The sequence below is a fragment of the Microtus ochrogaster genome, linkage group LG7_11, assembly GCF_000317375.1.
Source record: "Microtus ochrogaster isolate Prairie Vole_2 linkage group LG7_11, MicOch1.0, whole genome shotgun sequence".
Lineage (NCBI taxonomy): Eukaryota > Metazoa > Chordata > Mammalia > Rodentia > Cricetidae > Microtus > Microtus ochrogaster.
The window spans coordinates 2,661,874-2,671,468 of NC_022032.1; the positions used below are offsets into that span (position 1 = coordinate 2,661,874).

Sequence of the window (9,595 nt, forward strand, 5' to 3'; positions counted from 1 at the left end):
AAAAAAAAAAAAAAACCCTGAGGAGCCAGAGAGGTGGCTCAGAGGTTAAGAGCACTGAAGACCTGGGTTGAATTCCCAGCACCCACGTGGCGGCACACAACTGCCTGTAACTCCAGTCCTATGGAATCCTCTCTGACTCATCGTCTCCTGACCTCCAAGGGCACCAGGCCCCACAACAGATACACACAGACTTACATGCAGGCAAAAATACCCATACATGTGAAGTTCAAATCTATTTAAAAAAATCTTTTAAAAGTTCTTGATAATTCTTTTTACTTTTCAGTTTTAAAAATCAAACTTCAATATTTATATTCCATTGAAGAAAAGCTTGCTGGCATAACTTTAAATATTATATATATGCACACACACACATATATATATCAATTAAATAAAGAGATGAGAGTTTGGGGGTTGGGTAAACTAGAGGGAGGAAAGGGAAAGGAGTTGATGATATATTTTAATTAAAAAAAGGAAGAACAGTAAAGCTTGCTGGTATGTTTTTAGATTCTGTATTGCGACTATTCTTTTTCCCTTGGCCCGAGCTTCTGAGTATCTGAAAGGCCTACAAAGGTCCTCCTTTTATAATTCAGGTTAAACATGCAGCAGGAGACTGGAAGCAGCAGACATACAACCTAGGTGCCTTCCGTCGAAGCAGGTGGAAAAGCAAAGTTATGCCAACTTTCTTTCCTCCCCCAGGAGAACAGTTCTTAGTTTGATTTGGGGTTTTCCAGACGGTTCTTGGTTTTGTAGTGTGTTAACATGTAAAAGGTACGGCCCCGTTGTCTTAAATGTCTTAAATGATACTATACATACTTAAATTACTATTTTAATTTCTAATAAACAGGAAGAAGACACTCATCAGAACTGAACCGTGCGTGCGGGTACCCTGCCCTCACTTTTCTACTCTCCCGAACTGTGAGGAATACATGACCCGGAAGTAGACGATGCCCTCCACAGATTCTGCAGGAAAACTGGCCGTGTCTCAGAGCTGGACTCACCCTTGAACATCACAACCTGTCAAGCTGCTCTGAGTATCTAAACCACCCTCCTTGAGCCAAAAACTCAGCTAAACTCAGCTAGAATTATGGCCCTTCCCAGCCCCCGTAGCTACCGCTACAGATTACCGCTGAGCTAGCAGTTTGGGGGCTTACTGGCTTTTTGGTCATCTTTCCGGATGAATTATTATGGCAAGCGCATCGTCTGTGGAAGGTGGGTTTTAGAGTTTAAGTGGGGTTCCAGAAGCTGTTGGGGGTGCTTTAGGGGATACACTTTTTGAGCTTTATGACGTGCGTGTAAAACCTACTAGTGTCCCCCAAACCGAGAGTGCCAACCGCGGAGCGCTCACCGGGTCCTGATGCCAGCACGCTCCCGAGCATGGCCAACAGAAGCAGCAGTGGGCACAGCGTGGCGCCCAGCATGGCGCCTCCTGGAGCATCCAGGCGGTTGCAAAGCCGTTGCAAGGGTCCGGGTCCGTGGGGCGCGTGCCTGAGGCCTCCTTGAGCCACGTCCTTGGAGCGTAGCCACCCACCCCGCCTCCGTCTGCCAATACTCGCCTCAGCTCTCACGCTGGTCCCTGCAGCTGCAAACCCTGCACATGTGGCGCTTGTGATGGCGCACGGACCAATAAACACAGCATGTGTGTATTCTTTCTGAAGTTAAACTAAGATTTATTTTTAAGATGTGTGGAGAAATTTTTCAAGAAAGAGTAAAATGATTTTCTTATTCTGGGTCTATATTTCCCCGAGCACACTGCTCCGTGGACCCGCCACCAGGCTTCCTTCCAACCTGGCTCTCCACTGCACTTTGGCTAAAATTCATGCGACTTCGTCCTTTTTAGAAACTTACCAGTGCAGTTAATGTGGCAATGGCAGATCCCTGATCTCCTACAGCGCCTGCATTTCAGCCCACGCACGTCCTACCGGAAACCTCGGAGCTATAGCCACGTGCTTCTCAAGTCGACTCCTGTCAGTCAGCCACTCACTCTGTCTTCAGGGGTTCTGCCTTATTTCTCAGTAGGGCTGGCTCATCAGTGTTTGTACATACCCAACTGCTAAAATCCGTATCCTGGAAAATGAACTATCTTCTACTGTGTTTTCCTTAAACACGGCCTTTGTGCACACTTGGCAAAAGCCACAACACTTACAGTGATAAGACCCCAAGTGGCTGTGTGCTTAGACAGTAACGGGAAGACCAAAAAGGAATTTCAAGTATTTTATTTGTTGTAAATGTTTTTATTTTAATATGTATATATACACAAACCAAAATATTTTAGAAAACTAATGAAATTCAGTTAATATACCTATTATTAAACTTCTTTATGAAAAAATCATGAAAAAATTTAAGTATTTAAAATTTTAGTGTCAATATCATTCTTTTCAAAGTACAAATTCATTTTAATACAGCTGAGATAGTAACTCACAGATGTCAAGATAACTTCTGTAGTTATCTAAGGAAACCAATTCTTCCTCTCTCCACCCTAATTTTTATGAAAACATTAGTCAAAAGACACAAGATCCAGCACACCTTAGGAAATGTAAACATTCTAAGTGACTCAGTATCAAGCTTTGAAATTCAGATTTGAGAGTTAAAGTGCTCGTGGATTCTCAAGTGGTTTTGAAACAACAGCTCAGCTGGCGAAAGGCATTTTCCGTGCTCTGTCCGATCGACATCCAGTGGCATAGGTCTCCTACACACCTCGTACCATAAAGTGTACACTTCAGTAAAAGCAACACTACTGAATGCTTTATCATGATGTGGAAAGAGTTTAGTGTTAAATCAATTTCTACCATAGTCATTATAGTTGAAAGATCATAAAAAATGGAAGCCAGTAACTGATTTAGTGTTAAATCAATTTCTATCATAGCTATTATACTTCAAAGATCATAAAAAAAATGGAAGCCAGTAACTGAATACACACCATATTTCATACTTTCAAGTCACTTCACGATCTAGTAACTGTGATTCCTGCGTATTCTTCTTCGGGACAGCCGTTTATTTGTGGAATAAGAGACAGGAGTCTGGATAAATGGCTATTAATCCATGCAAGATGAAAACGTAGACATTATTGCAGCTGGTCAGCTTTCCTAAGTTAATACATATTCAAATGTTGACCAGAAATTATTAAGGAGAACTGACATCAAAAAGTCAGGATTACATTTAAGCACACGACGACAAAGTACACCAGTACAGTTAATTGGAGAATCATTACAATAACATGTTCAAAATAACTTAATCCACACTAGGGGCATTAAAGTCGCAGATGACAAGAGGATGTTTTAAAGACGGCAATGATCAAAATACACTCTTAAGTCTCCTGGAGTGCCCGTGCAATCCTGCATTTCTCAACTCTCCTCTCTGTTTCTGTGTTAATGAAGCATGTTTTCATTCACTCTTGGAAGAGAAAGGCTTTTCAAGAAAACATCAGGAAAAAAAAAAAGCATTTGCTCAGTTCCCTGAAGACGGTTGAAGAATAAGACCCTAACATCAGGTGAGGGAGCTGTATAACGGGGGTGCAGGAGCTGGCCGGGCAGGAACCAAATTTCCTTGAGATGATATTTTTGGCTGTGGTGGAGGTGGCCTGTGGGGAGGAAAAATAAGTTAGCAGAGTGCATGAACTGGATGAAACAATGCTGGATTCAGGACAAGCTCACAACACCACCCTCAGCCTCTCTGAGCATAGGCGAGGGTACTTTCTACTCTGTGCTCTGAGACCCATTTAAAACTAGTCTAAAATGGGGAATCACTCACTATGTTGTGTGTGTGTGTGCATGTGCGTGTGTGTCCTGAAAGACCAGAAGTCAAGGTCAAGTGTTTTCTTTAGCTGCTCTCACCCTTATTTTTGACTCTGCAGCTCACAACTGGCTAGGCAGTAGGCAGTGAGCTCAGAGCATCTCCCATCTCTGCCCACTCCCTTTCTCACTGCTGGGGTTGCAGACTGTATACCTTGGCAGACATCTAAGTGAGTGCTGGGGACATGAACATAGGTCCCTCATGCTTGCCTGGCAAGCACATTACCACCTAAACTATCTCCCCAGCGTTCGTCACTACTTAATATTGAAGTCACTCCATAATCAACAAGGTGTGGAGGGTCCAGTTTATGTTTTTAAAAAGAAAGCCTATGAAACTATCAAATCAAATTGTAAAAGGCAAACATGGACAGTATGTGGATGAAACACTCTGGTTGTGTGGTGGTGACAATTTATGGCCACCATGCTATAAGGGATGGCCTGTGTACACTAGGAAGGCACAGACTGAACTAGAGGACGATGAAGAGAAGCTTCAAAGAGGTCATGGTGAGGGGGTCTAGGAGGAGTTGGAGTGGGGAGGGAGTAGGCATGATCAAAATACACTGTACAGATATATAGAATTCTCTAGTAAACAATTAAAATCAACTACATGCAGTGAAAAAAAAAGCACTGGCTCCAGGGTTTCTGTAGTTGACTTGAGACAAAGGCTTAGCTTCAATCTTTAAAAATAAACAGATTTCTTCTCTAAGATCCATGACTTCACCAGCCTTGGGTAGCTGGCTAGGTTTCTAGTACTGGGCATGACTTCCTTCTTGTTGAGTGGCTCTTAAGTTCTTTTCCCACTTCTCTACACTAGCATAGTCCCTAACTACATTCTCTGTCCTGCTCTGGCCCTGGCCCCACAATCCCCTACATCCTTGGTCCTTTCCTTTCCAAATGATGGCATCCTCCTGCTATCTTCTCCAGTTAGTCTGTGAGAAAGCAGGCACACCTACAAAGTCTTCTACTGCTGATTATTTTAAAGGTCCTTGATTCTGAATCTTATACACACCGAAAGATATAGAGAGTGGCAGTCTAACTCAGTTTTCTTTAAGATTTCTTCCTGACATTGCACTAATATAAAAATACTCATATCTAACATTGTACTAATGTAACAGTACTCATATCTGATGTTGTACTAATGTAATAATATTCACATCTGATGTACTTACGTAACAATATTTATATAAAAGTTCTTAGAAAACTTTCCCACAAACCATGTTCTATCCAAACTTGTTCCAAGTTAGATTACCTAACTACCTTGCCCTAAGTCAACTTTAATGGGAAATTTCTAGGCAATGGCTCCTGAATTTTAATGTGTGGTCAAGTCATCTACACCCATTCATTTCCTTCCAACCTTGATGGAAACTGCGGAGGCTGCTTGGCTGCATAGGTCGGTACTGGAAATCTGTTTACATTCATAGGCTGAAAAGAAAAGAAAATATATTATGAAATTTTATTAGCAAACATGTAAGTTACCTAACTGGCACTGTGAACAGCAATAAGGAAACATCAGACATGAACTATAGACCTAACAGACACGCAAATAACATTCAGTTCTACAGAGACAAATGCTGTGGGACAATGATCTTGTATCCAGTAAGGATTTGTCAGTTGTATTGCTTCAATAAAACACTGATTGGCCAGTAGCCAGGCAGGAAGTATAGGTGGGGCAATGAGAACAGGAGAATTCTGGGAAGAGGAAAGATGCAGTGTGAAGTCGTCATCCAGACACAGAGGAAGATGAGAATGCCTCACTGATGAAAGGTATCAAGCCGCATGGCTGACAAAGACAAGAATTATAGGTTAATGTAGGATGTAAGAGTTAATAAGAAGCCTGAGCTAATAGGCCAACCAATTTATAATTACTGTAGGCCTCTGTGTGTTTCTGTGGGACCAGGTGGAACAGAAGCCTCTGTCAACAGGCAAATACTCATTGTTCTCTAGTGCACTGAGTATCTGCATGAGAGCATTTGCTTGACCACAAAACAAGTCTGAAGAATCATATCGAGTGCCCCAACCACAATGGTACGGCTAAAATAAACATGAGGAATTTTAGAAAATTCTAAATTATATAGAAATTAAACATTATGTTTCTGAACAATCATTAGATCAAGAAATCAAAAGATACAAAAACACCTCAAGACAAAAATGTAAACACAAAATTTACAACACTTGTAAAATCCATCTGAGAGACAGCTAAAGATAGTTGACAGCAAACTTACATCAATAAATACCTATATCAAAAGGAGGACATGTCATTTCAAAAGGAGAAAACTATCAAATAACAACCTAATGTTATGTTATAAAATGGAGAAAAATAAGAATAAACTAATCATGAAAGCTGTAAGAAGGAAATTATATAATGACAAAGGGAGTAGAAGGAAGAAAAATAAAGATGAGAGCAGACATAATGAAACAGTTAGGAAATCTATAGAAATAAGGACTAAGGTTTTGAAAAGATAAACAAAATCAAAACACTATTATCTAGACTGCCAGTCAACACTGACTTTCAGATGACCTAAGAGACAAGCCTCTGGCACGCCTGCGAGGGATTATCTTAAGTAACTGGAGTTGGAAGATGGACAGTGGCACCATCCTTTAGGTTTGGGTTGTGGGCACCTTTAATAGGAGGAAGAGCTCACACTGCTCTCTTCTTCCAGACTGGGTAGGATGGAAACAGCTGTCTGGAGATCCAGCTGCCTTTGCTCTCCTAACACAAAGGACTGCACCCTCGACCCTAATTGAGCCCTCCTGTCCGCAAGCTGCTTTGTTGGGAGAAAGGAAAAGTAACTAGTACACAAGACTATCGGAAAGAGAAAGGATGACAAACTCAGGACCGCAAGAGGAGGCATTCCAACTCAGGCTGCAGCAACACAGACTGTCCGTAAGCTGCGCTGCAACTGAGCAAACTAGAAAAAAGAAGGCGTGTCTGGAAGCACAACCTATCCTAGTGACTGTGAAGAAGTAAAACCTCTACATGGATGATTCACAAGTAAGGAGATTGGATAAGCAAGAACACACACACAGTTGAATGCTCACACAAGCCAAGGCAACCTACAAAGGCAATGCAATCCCTGTCAGAGTTCCAGTGAGGTAGAGTCAGTAAACACACACACCTGAAGCCAACTGTGTGGGTGATGTGTGCAGGTGTGCACACCATGGCGTATATGTGGAAGGCAGGGGGCATCCTCGGGTACCTGTTCCTGCATTTCTCTTTTTGAAACAAAGTCTCTGTTGTTCGTGCTAGGCTCACCAGACTAGATGGCCCAGGTACAGCAACTGGGATGAAGACCAAGGTAAAGTACAGTACAGCAGGTTTGCCTGTAGCTACCCAAGCATGCTTGAAAGTCCAAAGGAAGACAGAACCTGTATTATGTATTGCTTATCAATACAAGTCTACGCTTTCCCAGCATTCTGTAACACACTGGCAGAAACGGTAATAAGGGCTCCTCTTGCCAAAATGAGAAAGGTCCATCCATGCGCTCAGCTCCAACCCTTTGGCAGTATGTCCTAGGGAAGCCGAGTGCTGAAACCAGAAAGAACTGGCAGAAAGAAAAACACTGGACCCAGGTTCACAATCCTCATTTTAAGACAGAACATTCTGAATAACCCAATGCCTTTTCCTATGTCCTTTAAGCCAGTTGGCCCCTTTAATCTGAGGACTACCTACCCTAGTTCCCAATTCTTAGTAAAGCTATCCACATTTAAGCCTATGGAACCACTTTTTGATCTCTCCTTGTGTCTTTGGGATTCAAGATCAAACCTACAGTCTTACACATGCTAGACAAGGGCACCAACACACATTCCTAGCTCCCTTTCGTGTCCTTAAATGTGAACACTTGAACACAGTAGGAAACAGCTGTACGAAACTCACAGCTTCCCTAGATGGGGCGAGTGGAGAAACATGCTGAGGACCCCCTGGCTGTCGCGAGACTCCTGGGCCCCCGGGCTGTCGAGAGACGCCTGGGCCCCCGGGCTGCCGAGACACACTTGCTTGGTTTCTACCATCTGATCTGAAAGACAAGATTGATTACTTTGAGTTAATTCATGAGAAAACATTTGTATAGGACACACGATACATAGCTTCAATTTTCCTTAATGCAAAATAAAACTGCCGGTGATGGTAGCAGTGACAACAGAGGGAAACTGAGGCCTCCATGGTATTTTCAATGGTGTTCACACAAATCTTATCCTTGTGGGAAAGAAAGGGTTTCAAACCCCATTTCAATTCAGAATTCAATAACCTGAAAACCTAAGAATCTATGAAATTTAATAAATTGGGTCAGTGTTCTCTAACTTTTCTCCTCAATTTTTTTTTTTAAAAATCAGAGAAAATCAGAAGCAAATTTTGAGGCTACATCTACATTTGAAGCAGTAAATTTGGTGGCTGAAACCACAGCAGCTAAGCATCAGGCAGCAAGTCTGCCAGGCACGGATGCTTGGGGACTGCTCTCACTATGTCAGGACAACTGCAGAAGTCTGCAGGAACTGGCCAATCAGAACCATGATGGCCAGCAAAGGGGCGGGGCAGAATACTCAACTCCTAAGCTCCTATCAGCACACAGCAGGAAAGTGTGACACAGCATGACAACCAGGGTCCTAAAGTCAGCATGGACATTTGGAGTCATTATCAGCCACACGAGAACCACATGCCTGCCTGCACTGGGCTTTCTGGGATTTCCTCATTTCCCATGCCTAAGAGGTAGCTTAGCCACCAGTCTTTCTTTATTCTTTCCTTTTCTTTAATTTGTGTGCATGTGTGCATGCTTGTGCATGTAAGAGAGAGACAGTGTGTATGAGTGTGTGTGTGTGTGTGTGTGAAGACCAGTCTTGAACTCCCATCCTTCCTGCCCTAGTCTCCCAAGCACTTACAGCACAAGCCTAAGACACCATGGCTGGTTCACCATCAGCTTCACCCTGTGCTTATCACATCAAAGGAACAGCAAGATATCACAGAACCCTATTTCTAAGAGATTTCCGAGTTCTAGGACAGATCGTTAATAATTACTTTAAGTTACTTAATACACATTACAAAGAAACGGCTGAGTACTCATACGCCTGCGATCTCTTCTTCCTGAAGAAGGTTCTCCGTAGCTCATTTCTCTTGATAAAGAGGAAAATGGCAACCGCAACCAGGGGGACGATTAAGAAGAAGAACACCAGCAGTCCATCCCTCAGTGCTGTGCTCCTTGCTAGAAAGAAAACGGTACACTGTTGGTCAGTTACACTGGACAGCAAGGCTCTCCACCCAGAACAGAGCGTCACTGTGCGTTAGTTACTGTGTGTGGTTCTCATCAACATCTGTCTTATTTAATCTCCTAGTGCTTCCTCGTGCAGATGTAAGAAGGACAACACATGTCTCCCGGAAGTCCTCTGTCACCCACGAGGCAGCATCCTACCAACAGACACTACTGCACATGGCTTGTTCTGTGCTCCTGTCCTGCACCACACACGGAGCCTTCCTGCTCTCGGTGCAGCTACGCAGAGTGAGGGGGTCTGATGTGTGCTGTGATCCGTCCGACATTTCAGCATTGGAGAAATGTTACCACGTGTGACTCTGTTCTTAGGCCAGAGTATGCACTCTGCTGTGACTGCAGAATAGTTTTCCCCAGAGACTGTTTCATGTCAAGGAAATGCATTCATCCTCTCTTAGAAGGGCTATAAAGCTGTCCTCCACAGGGATGGTTAGAATTTGGTACACTCCCAAGAGATATATAAAAATTTTCCATAGCCAGAACGGAAAATGGCCTACAAGGTTATAATTCTGGCTTTTTTCCCCCAATATGGTAGACAAAAAAAAAAAAAAA

The 9,595-nt window shown here is 42.9% G+C and overlaps 2 protein-coding genes across 4 annotated transcripts in view; both read right to left on the minus strand.

Moving 5' to 3' along the window:
* Positions 1-1,682, minus strand: part of Adam32 (ADAM metallopeptidase domain 32) — a 65,599-nt gene extending 63,917 nt beyond the window's left edge. Inside the window, exon 1 of the mRNA XM_005362442.3 lies at positions 1,346-1,682. Within this exon, the coding sequence (XP_005362499.1) occupies positions 1,346-1,418 (73 nt within the window). The 5' untranslated portion in view covers positions 1,419-1,682. The remainder of the gene's footprint in view (positions 1-1,345) is intronic.
* A 519-nt stretch (positions 1,683-2,201) lies between these two features.
* Positions 2,202-9,595, minus strand: part of Adam9 (ADAM metallopeptidase domain 9) — a 61,870-nt gene continuing 54,476 nt past the window's right edge. The window contains exons 19-22 of one of the 3 annotated variants that reach the window (XM_013352040.2): positions 8,821-8,980; positions 7,663-7,801; positions 5,143-5,210; positions 2,202-3,577 (exon numbers count right to left, since the gene is read on the minus strand). In XM_013352040.2, the coding sequence (XP_013207494.1) occupies positions 3,484-3,577; positions 5,143-5,210; positions 7,663-7,801; positions 8,821-8,980 (461 nt within the window). In that variant the 3' untranslated portion in view covers positions 2,202-3,483. The remainder of the gene's footprint in view (positions 3,578-5,142; positions 5,211-7,662; positions 7,802-8,820; positions 8,981-9,595) is intronic. The other 2 variants (XM_013352041.2, XM_005362443.3) reach the window with 2 other exon arrangements.